At 48.3% G+C, this 19,111-nt stretch overlaps 1 protein-coding gene across 1 annotated transcript in view; it reads left to right on the plus strand.

The window, feature by feature from the left end:
- The window catches only part of LOC119394579 (collagen alpha-1(II) chain), a gene marked incomplete in the record, with an annotated part of 1,710,759 nt that overhangs the window by 163,869 nt on the left and 1,527,779 nt on the right, over nucleotides 1-19,111 (plus strand). Inside the window, 1 exon segment of the mRNA XM_049415838.1 lies at nucleotides 1,708-1,890. Within this exon segment, the coding sequence (XP_049271795.1) occupies nucleotides 1,708-1,890 (183 nt within the window).

Below are 19,111 nucleotides of genomic sequence, written 5' to 3' on the forward strand. Positions count from 1 at the left end.
GGAGCAGTAGCTCCAACAGGCTTGACTGTAACTAGGTTTCTTGAGCTACTCACATTTTACCTAAATTCAACCCACATACAATGGAACGAAAAAGTGTACATACAGAAACAAGGTGTATGCATCGGCTCCTGCCTGGCACCAGTGCTAAGGGACCTGCTTTTAGCCAAGATGGACAAATGTTTAAAGAACAGCCTTGGGGAACAAATGTTTAAGGAATTTTTAGATTTGTCGATGATAACATAATCATCCATGACAAAGCCCTAGGCAACAGTGACCAGGAAGCCGAGATTCCAGAAATCTTCCGGAATTGCCTCGCCCCAGTCATTTTAACCCATGAATCACCTGTTCACAATACTTTGCAGTTTCTCGATGTTCAACTAACATTTGGTGAAAAACATGCATGCTGGTCTTATCACCCCCGAGCCAACAAGCCGCTTTTGGCGTACAGTTCCTCGCATTCAAAGTTGGTGAAGCGCGGTATTGTAAACCTCTGCTTGAAGTCTTGTCCGGAAGTCTTGTGTTCACCCAGTGGCAACCAGCCTGCAAGAACAAGCGGCGCGGCTGGACTTGGCAGGATACCCAACGCAAGTGCTCGACCCCGTTGCGAGCAAAGTGCTCACAAAAGTTCGCCACCCTGATGGTGAACCTGCCTCCGCATCCAGGAAAAAGGAGAAAGTGGCAGTGATCCCGTACATACACACGATCTCGCACGGGCTGAAAAAAGTAGCGAGTCAGGCGGGCGTAAAGGTGGTTTTTTCAGCACCCGATAAGCTATGCCACCTATGTAAGCTCACCAATTCTGCGATTGAAAAGCCGAAAGGGTGCCAGAAAAAGCACCAAAGTCCTTTCGTGCCTAGCGCAAAAGGCGTGGAATACAGTTTACCACTGAGATGTGGCGGGAAATACACCGGCCAAACGGGCCGATGTATTAATGATCGGCTACGGGAGCACAAACAAAACGTTGCTCGATACAGAGATGGGCACCTGTCCACACATTGCAATGATTGTGGTTGTTCACCTGTTTATTCAAATTGTATCATTATCAGCCGCCACACAGATAAGTACACTCGACAAATCATCGAAGAAAAGACCATAATCATAAAGGGGCGAAATGTGTCAGCACACCGTCGATAGTGTTGTCAGAAAAAGAAATTATGCTCCTCAATTTGTCAGTGCGCTGAAATTGTCGTGTGGCCATCAAAGCGATGTATATATGTAGGGCAGATTTTCAATAAAAAAACAGTTGCTAGAGCGCTTCCGTCTGTGTGTCCGTGTGTCTTCCTCTAGTCCGTGTCTACTAGCGCTACCCTTCTGAGTACTCATTTCAAAGGTGCTGTTTTTGGTGCAGAGATATCAGTGATCAATTTTTAGTTTTCTACACCTAATATGAAAAACAGATTCAGAAATGCGCTAAATCGTCGGATAGACACTTATGCTGCGAAATCAAAGTAGATATTTGCATAGAACATTCTGCGCAGTACAGATCAACCCGCAGCACCTTTGACAGAAACATCAGTAGAGGCACAGCAGATGCCGCGTTATTGTGGTTCACTTGCAGTGCATCCTGGGAGAGCACAACTTGCGCTGTCCAACTTGAGCGATATATTTCTAAAAAATGCATTTTTATCACTTTCGAATTCTTTGTGTGGGTCGATAACGATTGTTCGCGAATGCTCGCAACGTAAGTTTTCGAAATTTTGTGCACAGGCAGCAGCACTTCATGCGTGTTCGAGGGCACCACATACGCTGACGGTGATGAGTGGCAGCCGGACCAGTGCACAACGTGCAAGTGCCTACTTGGAAACAGTGTTTGTGATTCGGAGCAGTGCCCGAGACTGGAGTGCACCGATCAGTATGTGCCTTTGGGACAGTGTTGTCCTGTGTGCACAGGTGAGTGAGTGCAAACATGATAAAATAATTCAGGCTATTTGTTCATCTCTGGGTGTAATTCTTATGCGAAGAATTTAACGAGTATCAGGCTATCATTCTAGAAAGACAGGGTGTGCAAACACGGACACAAGAAGAAGTCACGACACCACAAACGCCGACCAACAACTCTGTTAGTCCTTAGTCGGCGTTTATGGCATTGTGACTTCTTCTTGTGTCCGTGTTTACGCGTCTTGTATTTTTAGAACGAATACTTCCCACCTAGCTCAGCTCTCAGGTATATCAAGCTATAGAGCCCGGCTGTAAGGGTAACGAGATGTGCGATCACCACTGTTTCGCGTAAAGCGATTGTGTGTTTATGGCACAAGTGTGTACGTCACCGCGGTATCAAAAAAAGGTAGGTATTATTGGAAACATTCCGGCGTGCACACAGTAGATGAAAACGACAGGCAAGAAGACAAACGACTTCTTGCCTTGTCTATTGTGTGCGCGTCGAAACTTTTCCAATAATGTCCTCAAACCAACTCGCCCAGCTCTCCATACTATTACAAGGTAGGTATGATCGCATGACGACCCAGGCAGCACACAACGTGGGGTCGATATTGGTTTTACGGCGGCTATGTGAGGCCCGATCTCGGCCGAACGTTCCCGGCAGTGAGCCATCATTGGCTGAGCCGTTGAATTTGGCCGGCAATGCTGGACCGGCTTTGCCGCCCTTCATAGACTATTGGGTTTTTGCCGGCAATATTGGGCCTCGTTGCCCGTCCTGCCGATATCGGCTGAGCCAATGGCTTTCATCGGCAAATATAGGGCCAGTTTTGCCGTTCTTCAGCCTATGTCGCTGAGCCGTTGGCTTTCACCGGCTAATTTTGGACCACTTTTGCCGCGCTTAAGCCGACGTTCGCTGAGCCGTTCGCTTTCAGCGACTAATATTGGGCCCAGTTTGCCGTCCTTCAAACAGTGTATAGCTCAGTGACAGTAATGCCGGGAATATTCGACCCTTTTGCCGCCCGTCTGCACTCGACCTGATAATTAAGATCCAATCGAGATAAGCATTATCGAAATTACATTCTTTTATTCTATGTATCAATCAGACGTCGAGCGCGCTACGTACGCATTTCATTGCCAGAACACCATGCGTGCGCGCTTCTGAGTAGTTTTTTTCATGTGCTTTTTTTCTTCCTAAACACGGGATACAATCGTAATAAAATAGAGCATTAGGCTCTTCAATATTTGTAGCCTAAGCTGCAGGATGCCGCTACATGGATTGCTGTACGAGCACAAATAACAAAGCTCAAATATTGTACCGTGCTAGTGCGGCACGTACGACTCGGGGCGCGAAGTATCGCCGACTGAATAGCTCGCATTTTCTTATTAGTTTCTGCTATGAGAATGACTAACAACTATCACTAGCACAGTCACTTTTCTACCAAAAAAAGTGGTCTCTAGAAGAATAACTGACTCAAATTAGATGACCACTTCGTTGACCAGTTGTTCAACGCTATCAAAAACGTTGAAACGTTATAACACATACCATTACCTTCATGGGCCAAATTCAAAGTACTTCTGTTTCGTAAATGTTTTTGCCACTGGTCGGCCGACTTCACTAATGTATCCAGCTTCAAAATTCACCCAAACATGCCCGCACGAATGCTTTTAGCGGGAGAAGTTTTATGTGAATACTAATTCTGTGCATAAATCGAGCCTGTCATCATATTTATAGCGCTATATTCTTTCAGCCGCTGAATGCGTGGCGCCAGTGCTCATATACTACGCGGACAATTTCCGATCTCTGTGTTTACACATATTTACTCACGCGCGTGTTTTGGTAAAACCTAACAAGCGCATTTGCTTCAGTGATGTCACATAATTTTACTTCATGAAAATAGTAAAATGCTCAGCAAGGCGTGTTGCTGAGCTAGTTGGTTCATTACTTGAGAAAAATAGGTATGATGCAAAAAGACCGGGCGAAGTGAAGATACGTTTTGTCGTTTGAATGTTTCCAAATCAACTAGCCAACTGACCATCTTTAACGAACTGACAAACACGTGGCTTCTTATTTGCACTTCGTTGCCGTCCAATTTGTGACATACATAACTTTCTCAAGTAAAAATCTCGCTCAACGATTGCTTCCCACGTGCTTTCAGAAACAGTCGCATAAAATTATTATTATGGCACGTGAAATACGATGAAAATGCGGCTCCAACGCGGTGTACGCCAAGTTTTCATGTAGCGACATGTGGCAACAAGTGATGTATTGAAAATTCGACGAACGCCTTTCTCGAACGGCATGCCCATAGACGACGTGCTGGGGGGATCGCAACCTATTGTGGTAGGCTGAGCCGTGCTTTCAAGAAGGGAGAATTCGAATTTTTTTTCGTCTTCTTCAACCTCTACACCCCCCCCCCCTTCCTTCCCCTCGTTCACCGTCATTGTCCCGAAACTCGCTTGACCAGCCAGGGTAGGGTAGCCGTCCCGACGGAGGGACAATCGTAGCTGCGGGAGCAGGTTTTTTTAAACTCCGACCAGCAGAATCCTTCAAGAAGTGCGGTGTGTGGACATCTGTGGTGGAAAGTCAAAATCGTGCACGAGACGGATACGCGGCAGGATTCCGGCATTGGTTTCGGCAGAGATCACCGCAGCGAGAAACCAGTGGCCCCCTGCTTCCATGTTGAACTAGCTCGCCTCATATAAGGCCACGTCTTGACTGCTGTTACGTGTCATCAGATTTTTGTTCTCTTCTTATCGCGCATTTTCTATTGACCATCGTGTCTTGTGTATTCTGATATCGTGCGCTTGCATTTTTTATTCGCTCGTGTTTTTAGCTATCCAACGGGCACACGTGAGTGGTTTTTATGCACAATTCCTTTCTGTTACAATCTTAACTTTAGATTAGGAATGCGTGCGTGTCCATCTCCTTTAGATGTAGAGTTCATGGGATCTTGTGGTACCGCTCGCAATGTATTGCGCGTCGCGTACAGCAGTTTATCCATCTTTTTGGCCCTTAAGTTATCACTGAAAAATCACAATTTCCGCTTAAAGGATAACGTTAATTTAATTGCCAGTCATGTGTTGCGAATGCCTAACGTTCCTAGGTGAACTTAATAAACGTCGGGGGGGGGGGGGCGCTGTGCTCCTCTGCTCGTAATTAGCTCACGCGTATACACAATCTTCTAGTCTAGTTGCCACTCTTAATCTCGCTTTTCGGCAAGCCGCCTAACATTATCTTTCTTTTCTTCGGCTCCGTCTTTAATCCTACTTTAATGCTGCTTTCGTTTACATCTCCAGACTTTTTTTCGTGATTCGGCACCGTCGTTACTGCAAAGCACGATATCGTTCGCAAAACGCAAGTAGCTATGTTATTGATATTCTTCGTTAATCCTTATTCCCATTTTTGCCCGTTCTAGTTCTTTTAATATTTATAGCGAATGTGCCGCGCATAACGTTCAAGAGATTGTAACTCTTCGCATAGGCGTCCCCACAGGGGGGCGGCCGGCCCCCGTAGTCAACTAAGAGGGGGGCGCAAGGTCTGCCAAAGACATTGACTTTATAGGGAGGGAGGGCGCCGCGATGAACCTTCGCCTCCCCTCCCCCTCTGAAGGGGAACCCTGCTCACGCCTATGATTCTGCGCCTGACCCATTCTCGATTAGGATTGTCCTGCTTTTCTTGAGGAATACGGTGGCTGTGGGGTCGTTATGGATGTTGGCTACGGTATCTATAGATGTTTAGATATTCCTTTATGGCATAATTATTCCTGAACTGCTGCCGTGTGTTCATGTCTGTGAATAAATTTGTGTTTATCACCTTGCAAATGTGTTGCTCCTTAATTTCTCAGACGCATGCGTAGTTGGTGCAGCAGGCCTTTCATCAATTTAGTTGTGTTAGAGACAATATTGACTTTCGTTCTCGGCCTTCCACGGTTCGACAGAATTGTGGGTCTTAATCGCACACTAGGACATCAGTGGAGCAGTCGTTCTAATTAGGAAGCATTTTTCCAATATGGCACCAATGGTAGTCGATGAATGCCGTTGGGCCGCGAATAGTCTATTTTAGCGCTGCTGATTTACGGTACAGTAACCACAGTAATACCGAACTGCCGTGGTTGGCACGCAGCCATTTTATTTTATAACACGTGTATCAGCCGGCCTGATCAGGTTCCTTTACGCATCGAGCAACTACCGCCGGTGTCCCCATATAAACTAGCTACGTGCAGACCACGACGGTACAGTACTACCGTACTTAACGCACGGTAAGCCACCACTGCTAAAACATAATAACGAGTGTAAACGGTCATGCCGGCGGCTACCCGACGTCGGCGGGGCCGACACCACGCCAGCATCGGCTAGCATACATAGGCCCAATGACGGCTTGCCATCATCGGCTGAATACCGGCAGGCCCGTCTCGGACCGACGCTGGCTAGCCCACGTCGGCCCGAAGCCGGCAAGCCCGCACCGGCCCAACGGCGGCTAACCGACGTCGGGCCCATCGGGTGGAAGTAGCGCGAGCGTGATTTGCCGACGTGGGGCCAATATTGCTGCCGTCATTTTCCGACGTGAGCCAAGATCGGTCCAATCGCGGCGTGCTGCCTGGGCGATGGCCTTTTTCTACTCTGCTGAAACATTTCCTTGGACGACGGTACAGTCTTTTACGTCGTCCCAAAGCGCACCCACGAAAAAAGAACGCCAGAATGTCCAGGCTCTTTTTCTTTACAAGGTAGTGGTACACGGCTGTAGCAGCGCAAAAGACCGTCGTACCATTCCACTTGCACATAACATCTAGTCGGGTGCATCTTGGACTCCCTATAAGTACAAATCATAGAATATGCACGCGACATTATATTGGGCGCTGAGTCCCTCACTTTATTCTTATAAATAACACGAACATCAGCAGATCCAAAACAACGCGTTGCAGCGCGCAGCTAAATTGCCTCTCAGCTATTTCAGGATTCGGTCTTGCTTTTCTCAAAAAATAGAGATTCTCTGAGCGTTAAGCTCCTGCGCTTGTTAATGCAAATATGCTGGGTGCTGTCGTGTTTCTTTTGCTCGATAGAACTTAAAATGAAATTCAAGGGTATTCAGGGTTCCCAGTATAATATCGTATTCCGTATCAAAAAACATATTTCATAAATTGCCATTTAATCGCGATATTACAACACTTCAGAACTAACCCCAACCAAGCAAGTTTCGAAAATCAAGGACACTGCAGTTCCCATACTTTGTTGTCGCTGCGAACAAGGATCCCTTCCAGATGCCGAAACACTCTTTGAGCCTTCGTGAAAAATATTTGTTTGTTGGAACGAAAGGAGGGGGCGGGGGATCGATCAAAGGCTCGTTTATTTTCTTATACACAACACAACTACATTAACAAATAATTTAGCTAAGGGAGGTATAGGGGCACTACTTATATGTTTTAAAGCAGCACTGACACGATTTTGAGACATCGTAAAAGGAACGCTTTTCGTTTCGTTGGTATGCAGTGTTAACGCTCTCCACACACGGAGTCAGAAATAAAAAAAAATTCACTGAGTAAAATGATGAGTGGGCGAAGCACCGATGATCATTCTGGTAACCGTGAATCCCCCGTATATTGTCCACTCGGGTATGGAAATGCGTGACACACACGTGTGTAAAGTATATACAATGTTGCTGCAGCTCCGGATCCGCTTCGCAAGCCTGTTGTCTGCGTTGCCGTTTTGTTGCCGCGCATTCACCTCGGGGTCCACTTGTCTGAGTCTCCTTGCTGCTGCAGCTTTGCGAGCCCTCGACTCCGATTGCAGTTGAGTCGCCACTATCGCCTTTCATCCATGTCAGAAGCGACCATTTTCATCCATGGCTGAAGAGAAAAAGACCGCGTGCCGGAAACGCGCGCTTATATAGCGCTTGGGCACCGCAGCGCTCCTAGCGGTATCCATTCAAACCAGAGCACGCGCCGGGAGCGAGCGCTGCTGCCGCAGCGCCCTATCGGACTCCGTCTAAACTAGAGCGACGCTAGACGACGCTAGACAAGGCACACCCCTAAGGTGCTTCACCCTAATATTTGTAAAAGAAGAGACAGACACAGCACACGTTCGGTGGGCCGGCTGTTCTTCTTCTCCATCTCGTCTTTCTCGTGTTCGTGCTAGCCGAGCGCGCGCCCGTGCCCGAGCGCCACTCCGCCCTCTTTACATATTTTAATTTCATTTTAATGTTTTCGTCTCTGAGAATTTGCAAGCCAGCCCCACCATGATGAACATTATCCCGACGAGTCAGCAGAGTTCCACAGAGTTTGAGAACTCTGTGTCCTGCATGCAGTCTATTTTGCAGAAATCATTCTCGGGGTCACTGGACGCCAATTAACTCATCGCTGTTTACGTGCATCGCGAGCAGACGACGGATCTGCACCTAGTACGTCGACAGTTGCCGTGTCCCCGTGAAGTCACACTGCCATGACGCGTCACTGGGAAGCCACCTCCTCGATATCGAACTCGAAAGGTTTATCTTTGTTAAGGTAGCGGTAAGAAAATAGATTCGGTGCATTCCCAGGTACCACAATACTTCTTTTAGGGTTCTTGACACCATTGTCTTGTTTAGAGCGACAATCCGAAAATATGTAACGTTTGCCTGAGTATTCGATCTAAAAGACGGGTCGTGCAAACACGGACACAAGAAAGAAGTCAGGACACCACAAACGCCGACACAACAAAAAGTCAGGACACCACAAACACCCTGACTTCTTCTTGCGTCAGTGTTTGCACGCCCTGTCTTTTTAGAATGAATACTTACCAACTAGCTCGGCTCTCTGTTATTCATCGCGTGAGTACTCCGTTAGCTGTAATATAGTGATTAAGGTAGAAATGGAAAGGAATCAAAGTGGACGGAAAGTAAACTGTCGCGGTAGGGGCCGAACCTGCAGCGGTCGGATAATGCATCCGATAAACTACCAATCGAGCTACCGTGGTGGTCGCTTTCCCATCCACTAATTGGGCGTTTCCTCGTCACCATCATGAGCCTAAACTACGCCCACTGCAGGGCAAAAGGCATCTCCCATGTTCCGCAATTAACCCGCTCCCGTGCTTGCTGCTGCCACCACCTTATACCCGTAAACTTCTCATCTGCCCACCTACTTTCTGTCTTCCCCTCGCTGCGTTTGCCTTCTCTTGGAATCCAGTCAGTTACCCTTAATGACCAGCGATTAACTTACCTGCGCATCCAATACCTGCTCATGTCCATTTTTTTCTTGATTTCGACTAGGATGTCCTTATCGCCTGTTTATTCCCTGACCCACTTGCTCTCTTCTTGTCCCTTAAGTTTACACATAATAATTTCCTTTCCATCGTTCGCTGCGTGGTCCTCATGTTAAGTTGAACCTTCTTTTTAGGCCTCCATGTTTCTGCTCCGTAGGTGATAAGCGGTGCTTGCCGAATGTGCTCCAAACCATCGTTATTCGTCTAGTTACTTCCGTCTCATGGTTGAGCTCCGCGGTTACTACCTGTCCTAGGTAGACGTATTCCTTTAAAAATCCTCACTATCTGTCGCAAAGCGCTGTTCTCTTCCTAGACTGTTGCACATTATTTTAGTATTCTGAAAATTAATGTTCAGACCTTACTGTTCTGCTTTGCTTATCCGATTCAGTAATCATGAGTTTGCAATTCGTCCCCTGCATTACTCATCGATGCAATGTAATCAGCGAGTCGCAGGTCACTAAGGTACTCTCCATTTAACTCGTATTCCTAAAAAGAAGGGTGCAAGTCAGGAAGACGCGATCTCCTCAATGCTATTGACAGGTGCTTACAAGAGGTTTTCAGGGCCCTAGATTGGGAAGAATTGGGTATTTATACTGAACAAGTTTGTCAATGGAGGCTAGTGGTATTTCATTGCAGGTTTGGGTGTACTGCCGCGTAAAAAATGAGCCTCTTTACTGTCATCTCCTTTCTCAGCATTTTTTTACGCGGCGCTACACCCAAACCAGGGTATTTATGTTTGTGTAATCCTGGGAGTGTTAGCCAGCCGCGTTCCAATCCACGAGGACGAGTGAGGAAGAGTCTCTTGTTGTCAGCTGGCGTCACGCAGCCCTTGATCTTCTTACGGGCCGGAAGCTGACTCACAGGTAGGATCTTTTTCTTCTTCTCAGTCGACGTCATGATCCTCGCCCGCCCAACTCCAAAAGCTAATGTGGTTGTGCACTGCCTCCGAGATAGCAGTCACTGCGAGCTTTCTGCACCTCAAATGGTCTTGCACTGCCTCCGTGATAGGCCCACCGTTGACCAAGTGACGATGCCATGTGATGACGCCATAATGTGACGTCACTTCATGATCACGCCATTATGACGTCATATGGTGACGTCGTCACATGACGACGATTTCTTGTATGCTCGTGTTGAAGCCATCGATGTCGAACGCCGATGATCAATTTTAGTGTTTGATAAGCATCCAAGGCATTCGCCCTAATAAACCCTCGCATACTACCCTATGGCATCAAGTCTGCTGCAAGCAGACTCTCGCTGTGGATAAAGGAAAGAGGAGGCTCATCGAGGCTCGTTTGTTTTGTTAGACACAACCTACTGAAGGCGACAGACAATGAAGCTAACGAACGTGTAGGGGATATCTAGTTGTGTGTTTTAACTGTAGTACACTAATTATGACGTAAATGGAAATATAAATAACCGTGGCTGAAAAATCAACTTGCTGCAAGAAAGGACCGAACCAAACTGGCTTTCGTACAGCTATTGACATCAATACTTACCTTGTTCCCTTCTGTGAGATGGCTCTACGAAATGACAATGGCACCTTTCTTGCATCAAGGGATTGAGATAAATTTGTAGCTTTGACGGCACACACTGCATCTATCACTGTCCATGCAATAAATCATAACATTTATTTCCTTGAACATTTCGACAAGAAACAGTGTCGAGGGGCTTGATGAAAAAAGCAGAGCCAAAACAGGTGAAGCAAAGAAATGCTCAAACTTTTCAGCATTCGACTAAAAGCGCCTATCTGCAAACCGAAATAATCACCGAAACGGCTAGAAGCGGGAGTAAGACTGCAGCAGAGCAAGCGGGCTTCAGGAATGGGAACGGTATGAGAGACCATAATTAGAATATTTCAGGGTTGATGGAAACCCTTAAAGTATACGTAAAATGTTTTGTCTATAACTGATTATTATTTTCAATGTTTAAAGCCGTTGCCGGCTGTTACACTGTGGGAAAATTTACAACACTGTAAGCCAATATACAAACAGCCTTATGCGGCATAATGCAAACTGAAAAAGGAAGTGAGCAGCATATAAAACATACAGAATATCTGCGTAGAAACGACGTCGTGCGATTACACCTAAAAATAAGAAGATATCTAAACTAGGCAAGTAATGACTGTAGCTTTTCTTCAATACTCGCGGCGTATTCTACCGGCAAAAGTTTCCGAGCTGAGTTTGACTAGAAACGAATGCTGGTTAACATCAGCTCCAGGCACGTAAGGTCTAACACTGCACAAAGTTCCGCGATTGAGAGCAGGACAAACGAAGGCATCCTGGACACACGAAGCGTTTCGTGTGTCTGATCGCGTCTCCCTTCCGTCCGTGTCTCAATAGCGCAGCTCTGTGCATTCTATGACAAGCAAAGAGGCTCGAGCTGCAAGCATAGTGAAGAGTTTTAATGAAAAGCTGGCCATGTTAGCCTGGCCATTCGCCTTACAGGCTACTCCAGGTGCTCGGTGATGCTTATCTCTGCATACACTGATAATCACAAAACATCACATACACACACACAAACAACATAGATTACGATGTTTAGATTATTTCGTTAAGGCTCGACGCCCGCAAGAAAGTCAACAGTGCTTTCGTGGCGCGTAGGGCACAGGGGTGACTTTGCTATGGGCCCGATATATGTTGCAGTTCTAAGCACGAGTCCTGTTCAAGTTAGACGTTCTTAAACTGTGCGATATGGGGAGGACACAAGCAAAAAAGAAGGAGAACAACAAGAGCGCAGAACTGCCAACTCTTAATTTCTGGTAAGCAAGAAACAGATATCTCAACCCGGATCTCGCACACGTGACCAATCTGTGAATCTCGCATATGCCGACCAAATACGAATATTGCTGGATGAGAGGGCAGCCCAGTATAGCGGCCGAACGAGCACCGCAAAAGGGACCAATTTTTCTGAGCTTTACACATTGAAGGGCCCAGAAAGCCAGCTGTCACTTATATATAACCTGAACAAAGGTGAAAGAATGAGGACGTAAGATGGCTGATCGACGTTCCTAAACTGCGCGAAATGACAAGGACACAAGCAAGAAATGACAGAGAACGAGCGCAGAACTGACAACTGTTTATTTCTGGTAAGCAAAGAAAAGATATTTCAACCAGGAACTCGTACACGTGACGAATCTGTGAGTCTCGCATGTGCCGACCAAATACGAACACTGCTAGATGAAAGTGCAACCCAAGATAGCAGCCAACAGCAGTGAACCAACTAGCCCGCCAGAATGTATTACTGCCGAAGGTGTAATCCCGCCTTCAGATACAGCTTCTGCTGCATATCTTTCACAGAGCATGTTAAGTTCTTCTTGGACGTTACATTGCACGTACAATGGCCAGTCAGACAGTTTTATCTTGTCTGAAGTAGTTAGTATAGCCGACCTTTAAACTTATGTGGTGCAGGCTTGTTATTACGTCTCTGTTAAGGTCGCGCGGCATATAGAAGTCACAAGATGGATCAATTTTGTACGAGGCCCATACTGGTGATAGCATCTGTGCAGAGGGATCGCTGGAAGAGGCAAGCTTCTCGCCGCATCTTTCTCGAGAGAGCTATTTCGACCATTCCTTGCGAGGCGTTGTGTCCAGCTTCGCAGCATGATCAGCCTGGACATGTTTCCTTGTAATACGCAGTGGCGGGTATGTACAGCTGAACAATGCTATGGGGTACATTTTAGCGCAAACTGTGAAAGAAAGCAGGGAAAGAGTAGAGGAAAGCAGAAAGGTTGATGCGCTGATGCTGCAGAAAGCAGAATGCGTTGATGCTGTTCGCAGGCTTTGTTGCATAGGCGTTTGATGTCCAATACGATTGTTCCTGCGTGACTTGAGAGAATGCGGGATCACTCTTGAGTCGGTAAGGATGACCCAAGGATAAGCTGTCTGGTCCCGATGAAATTAAAAGCTGCCGCTGTGCAGCCAGTTCAGTGGCCGTAGCTGAAGTCTGCGACTGAGATGGTGACACACACACGCAATCCACAGCCAGTGGCGAGGATGTCTCTTGTTCTTGAACCTAGGGACGAAAGAGACACTGCCATGAGGATTTTCCCACGATGGCTCAGTCAGCATGATCGCTTTGAATGCAGCGGGAGCAGCCCCGCACAGGAAGGCTGGCTGAGGCAAACGAATGGCCTGCAGGTGCAGGCGGTTCAAACACGGAACACAAGAAAGAAGTCTTGGTGCAGGGGGTGCAAACCACGGACACAGAAGACGTCCGGACACCTGACTTTTCTTGGCTCCGTGTTTGCACGCCCTGTCTTTTTAGCTAAGCTAGATCAGCTCTCTGTTATTCGAAACTATGGTGGCATAACGCAAGTGGACTCGAAGATACTCCTGCAGAAGAAGCACTGAAGCTCATAGGCGTCTGCTTTCGGCAAGGGTTCCAATAATTGGTATATTTTTGGTAGGCTAAGTAAGGCACACCCGCGGGGCTTTTGAGTGAGCTTTAGTGAGCGCTTGTATGTTGGTTTAGGAAATGTCATGTAGCGCAGGAAGGCTGTATCGTAAAAGACCTTCACAGAGAGCCGATACATTCGCACCAGGGCATTTACGGAGCAACCCCCACTGTTGCTTGATAACAAGTGGAATATGCTCACGTATCGCCCAACTTTTTCCTTTAATATTTGAACCCGGGGTGCCCACGTCATTGCCTGTCCATTGTCACTGCCGCAAGCACTTGGCACATACTGCATGGGAGAATGCGCTACCCTTATGTATAGCGTGAGACATCACGCTTAGTAAAGCAACGGCGGCACAATTTTCTGGTTACATCGATAGACTTCGTGCGAGTAGGAATTTTTCGATCGAACTGACAGCTTTCTGTATGTCACGTGGATTTTTGGGCTAGTTGGTTATATGCTTCAGATGGGGCATAGCGCTAACACACACGGACGAGGAAGAGACAACAGGACAGGTGCTAACTTCAGTTCAAAGTTAGCGCCTGTCCTGTTGTCTCTTCCTCGTCCGTGTGTGTTAGCGCTATGCCCCATTCTGAAGCTTTCTGTAACCTTGCTCGTAGGACACGTCTGTTGCGAGAACTGCTCCATATACAGATGTCATATGCATGTAGATATATATTGCCAAATGCGCTCCTTTCATTGTATACTTTGCGTTACCGCCCCCTTACACGTGTTACTACTGCCTTGCGCAAGCCGCGCCAGAATGTCTGGGACGTTCCAGATTGTAGTAGATCAATTTGTTAAGATTGCGCAAATAACGCGAAGTCTAGATTATTCCAGAGCTTGCGCGACCACCAGTGCTAAGAATAGAAAGTTCGATGCGTGATGTATAAAAGACGGCGCGTCCCAGCCATGAGCAGTTTTATCGACGGCCTAGGCTCTGTTCGCCGCTATCAGTGTACTGCGTGTATTGCTTTAGTTTACCGGCAGCGCAACCACACACACGGACAGAGAAAAGAAGCGGAACGGAAGCACAGCTTCTTTTCTCTGACCGTGTGTGGTGGTTGCGCTGCCGGTAAATATGAAGTACAACCAACTGGCCAACGTTTCCGTTTTGTTACAGTGTATTGCTTTAGTTTGAGTTTTCATTTCCCGGCCACAAGTTCGGCCAAATAAAGAGTTTCATCTTGAACACGCCGACTCCTCTGTTCGTCGGCATCACGACCTATGGACAATATGTGAACCGATGCAGGAATGCACTTCTCCAGTCTAAAAGGAGATGTTGAAAAAGTCACAGTTTCGCCGCAACGGCGAAGCAATGAATGCAATAGCAACAAATTGTAATGTAACGCGAAGGACGGAAAGCAGCTCGAAATTTCCACTGCGTCGCTCAAGCGCAAAGGACGCACGAAAAGAACACACACAGGACGAGCGCGAACTATCAAGTGTAGCAGTTGTTACTTATTTCTGTTTGAGCAGCGTGCTCGTTTCGCAACCGCGTTCGACGCAGCAAGCGAAGTGACCATCGTACGCTCTGTAACTTCAGCGCGGACATCGCGGCGAAAGCACAAGACATGCAAACCGCCTACTCCCTCCACGAGCTAAGCGCGCACGCAATGCTGCGAGCGGTGCGATGACCTTTAAAGCGCGCCCCTCGCGCACTTCGCGCCATCTCGCTGGTGAGCAAGAAAGTATGCTGAAGTAAATAGTGTATATAAATAGCTCACCGTTAGCATGCTGAAACACGGTACTCTTCGTGGCCTAGCCGTCTAACGCCGCGCGCTGCGGAGCGAGAGGTCGCCCGTTCGATTCCGCGCGTCAAACAGTATTTCTGAATTACTTTTTTGTGGCATTTATATATATATATATATATATATATATATATATATATATATATATATATATATATTGTCACGTGGTTGTGACGTCAACGTGGACAGCAACCGGCGTGTTCCAGATGAAACTGTTTATTTGGCCGAACTTGGGGCCGGGGAATGAAAACTCATCCTACAGCAATACATGCTGTACACTGATAGCGGCGAACAGGGCGTCGGCCATCGATCAACTGACAAGCGGTGAAGTGCGTCGGCATTTATACATGTGCCGTAGAATATTCTAGCGTCACCGCTAGTTGTCGCGCAAGCTGTAGAATAAGATCGAGTGTTCGCGTCTTGCGCGCAATCTTAACAAAACGATCTACAATAATTGCGAAGGTTCTCGAACAATGAGGCGCAGCTTGCGCTGAGCATTGCTTATAGTATTTGTGGCCGCAAACCAAATACAGCAAAAGTGATAATAAGAAACGCACGCGGTAATGCCCCCCTCTGAAAAAGCATCGTCCCGATGCTTAAAACAGAACACGGAACAAACAGAACAATAAAGCATGAAAGTACAATAAACAATAAGCACAAGAAAGATAGTACAATAAGCAATAAGCACAAGCAAGAAAGTACAATAATAAAGCAAAAGTACACTCCTCAGGTTCACTAACTCGCGTAATAGGGCTTCAGGCGCACGGCCTGGACGACCTCAGGTCGCGCACGGCGCCGCTGGGAATTTGTAATGCCGTCTGGGACAACCTCGTAGCCGAGTGCGACGAGGCGTCGAAGTACCCTGTACGGTCCGAAGTATCGACGAAGAAGCTTCTCACTAAGTCCCCGTCGGCGTATTGGCATGCATACCCATACACGGTCACCGGGTTGGTATTCCATGTGGCGTCGTCGAAGGTTGTAGCGGCGGCAGTCAGTCGTCTGCTGGTTCTTGATGCGCAGGGGGCGAGCTGTCGTGCTTCTTCGGCGCGCTGTAGATGGGTGGTCACGTCGTGTTTTCCTCGTCGGTCACGTTTGGTAACATGGCGTCGAACGTCGTTGCCGGGCTCCGTCCTTAGACCAACTTCTATGGCGTCATCTGCGTCGTATCTTGTACGGTGGTGTTGTACACGAAGCTCACGTGCGGAAAGATGGCGTCCACGTCTTGTGTTCGATGTCGACGTACATGGCCAGCATGTCGGCGATGGTCTTAGTTGTCTTATTGGCATGTCGGCGATGGTCAGGCCGTTGGTCTGTGGGTGGTACGCGGTGGTCCGGCGTTGGCTTGTGTGGCTGTATTCCAACATCGCGTGAGTTAGGTCACCCGTAAACGCCGTACCTCTGTCAGTGATGAGAACCTGCGGGGCGCCGTGTCGAAAGACGATGCTCTCAACGAAGAACTTGGCTACCTCGGCGGCGCTGCCTTTTGGCAGGGCCCTTGTTTCGACGTAACGGGTGAGGTAGTCGGTAGCTACGACGATCAACGTGTTTCCAATAGTCGACGTCGGGAACAGCCCCAGGAGGTCCATCCCGATCTGCTGGAATGGTCGTCGAGGATGCTTGATCGGCTGAAGGAAGCCTGCTGGTCTTGTAGGCGGTGTCTTCCGTCGCTGACAGTCTCGGCACGTCCTTACGTAGCGAGTGACGTCTGCGGTAAGGCGCGGCCAATAGTACTTTTCCTGTACTCGTGCGAGCGTGCGCGAAAGTCCGAGGTGTGCAGCCGTCGGGTCGTCGTGCAGGGCGCACAGAATTTCTGGTCGCAGTCCCAAAGATACAACGATAAGGTAGCTGGCTCGGGCCCGGAAGAAGTTTTCCTTACGAGGACGTCGTTTTCAAGGTAAATGATGTCAATCCTCGCCTGAATACTCTAGCGACAACGATCGTCCTGCCCTCCACGGGGCACTAGACCCTCCACTAGACCCTTCAGTTCCGGGTCGACTCGCTGTCGTTCGGCGAAGTCGTCGGCAGTTATGGCTCCCAAGAAGCTGTCATCATCCTGGTCGTCGGGCGGTGGTGGATCGACGGGGGCACGAACCAAGCAGTCGGCGTCGGCGTGTTTCCTCCCGGACTTGTACACGACGGTAATGTTGAATTCTTGAAGTCTTAGGCTCCACCGTGCGAGGCGACCTGAAGGGTCCTTCAAGTTAGCTAGCCAACACAAGGAGTGATGGTCGCTCACAACATTGAAGGACCTGCCGTAGAGGTAGGGGCGAAACTTTAACGTAGACCAGATGATGGCGAGGCACTACTGTTGTGGAATAGTTGGCCTCTGCCTTAGAGAGCGACCGGCTAGCATGACTGAAAACCCTTTCCAGTCCCTCCGTCCGCTGCACAAGAACCGGCGCCGAGTCCTACGCTGCTTGCATCGGTGTGAATCTCCGTATCGGCGTATTCGTCGAAATGCGCAAGTATCGGAGGCGTCTGCAGGCGTCCTTTCACTTATGAAATGCTTTGACTTGCGCTGTTTGCCACTTGAATTCGACGTCGGTCCTCGTGAGCTGCGTTAGTGGCTCGTTGATCCGTGAATAGCCTTTGACAAAGCGTCTGTAATAGGTGCACAAGCCGGGAAATCGGCGCACGGCCTTCTTGTCGGTGGGTGGCGGGAAAGCGGCGATGGCAGCTGTTTTTTGCGGGTCTGGGCGCACTCTAGTCTTGCTGATCACGTGAGCCAAAAACAGGAGCTTTTCGTACGCGAAGCGGCACTTTTCTGGCTCCAGGGTGAGCCCGGAGTTCTTGATTGTTTGAAGTACGGATTCAAGGCGCTGGAGGTGTTCGGAAGAAAACACAACGACGTCATCCAAGTAAACAAGGCAAGTTTGCCACTTCAAGTCAGCTAATTCTGTATCCATGACTCGTTGGAAAGTCGCAGGTGTCGAGAAAACGACCGAAGAGCATGACCTTGAACTTGAACAGGCCGCCCGGTGTCATGAAGGCAGTCTTTTCTGGGTCTCTCTGGTCGAATTCGATTGCCAGTAGCCGGCCTTGAGGTCCATCAAAGAAAAGTACGTCGCGTTCAGGAGTCGATTTAGGGCGTCGTCTATACGTGGGAGAGGGTACACGTTCTTTTTCGTGATTTTGTTCAGGTGACAATAATCGACGCAGAAACGTAGGGCCCCATCCTTCTTCTTCGCTAACACCACAGGTGACGCCCACGGACTCTTGAAGGGCTGGGTGATGTCGTTGCGTAGCATTTCGTCGGCCTGTTCTTGAGGGCCTCGCGTTCTCGCATCGAAACTCGGTACGGGCACTGACGGATTAGTCGTGCACTTTCTTCTGTTATGATGCGATGTATCGCGACTGGGGTCTCTCGAATTCTTGACGAAGACGAGAAGCAGTCCTGTATTGCAGGAGCACGTTTTTGAGCTGGTCTTGCTTGATCTTCGGAAGGGTCGGGCTGACGTGAAAATCAAAGTTCGGGAACTCGATTCGTCGAAGCAGGTTCGGCAGCATCGACGATGGCGAAAGCACGGTCACCTGCTCTTCTATCACATTCAATGCATGGTTCCCTGGTATCGCGTGGGGCGCCAGCGCTTTGTCTGACGTTAGTATTATCGACTCAGACCTCAGGTCGATGACGGCACCGTGGTCACTTAGGAAGTCCATTCCAGGTGTTACATGCCTGGAGCAGTTTTGTAGGATTACAAACCTAGCAGGATAAGTCCGGTTATTGATGCTGACTCTCGCCGTGCAGACACCAAAGGCCGTTATCAGGTGGCCTCCAGCTGTCCCGATTTGGGGTCCACTCCAGAGGGCTTTACTTCTTCAGCTTGGTGGCGAATGGCCCACTGACGAC

The sequence above is a fragment of the Rhipicephalus sanguineus genome, chromosome 5 (genome assembly GCF_013339695.2).
Source record: "Rhipicephalus sanguineus isolate Rsan-2018 chromosome 5, BIME_Rsan_1.4, whole genome shotgun sequence".
In the NCBI taxonomy this organism is placed as follows: domain Eukaryota; kingdom Metazoa; phylum Arthropoda; class Arachnida; order Ixodida; family Ixodidae; genus Rhipicephalus; species Rhipicephalus sanguineus.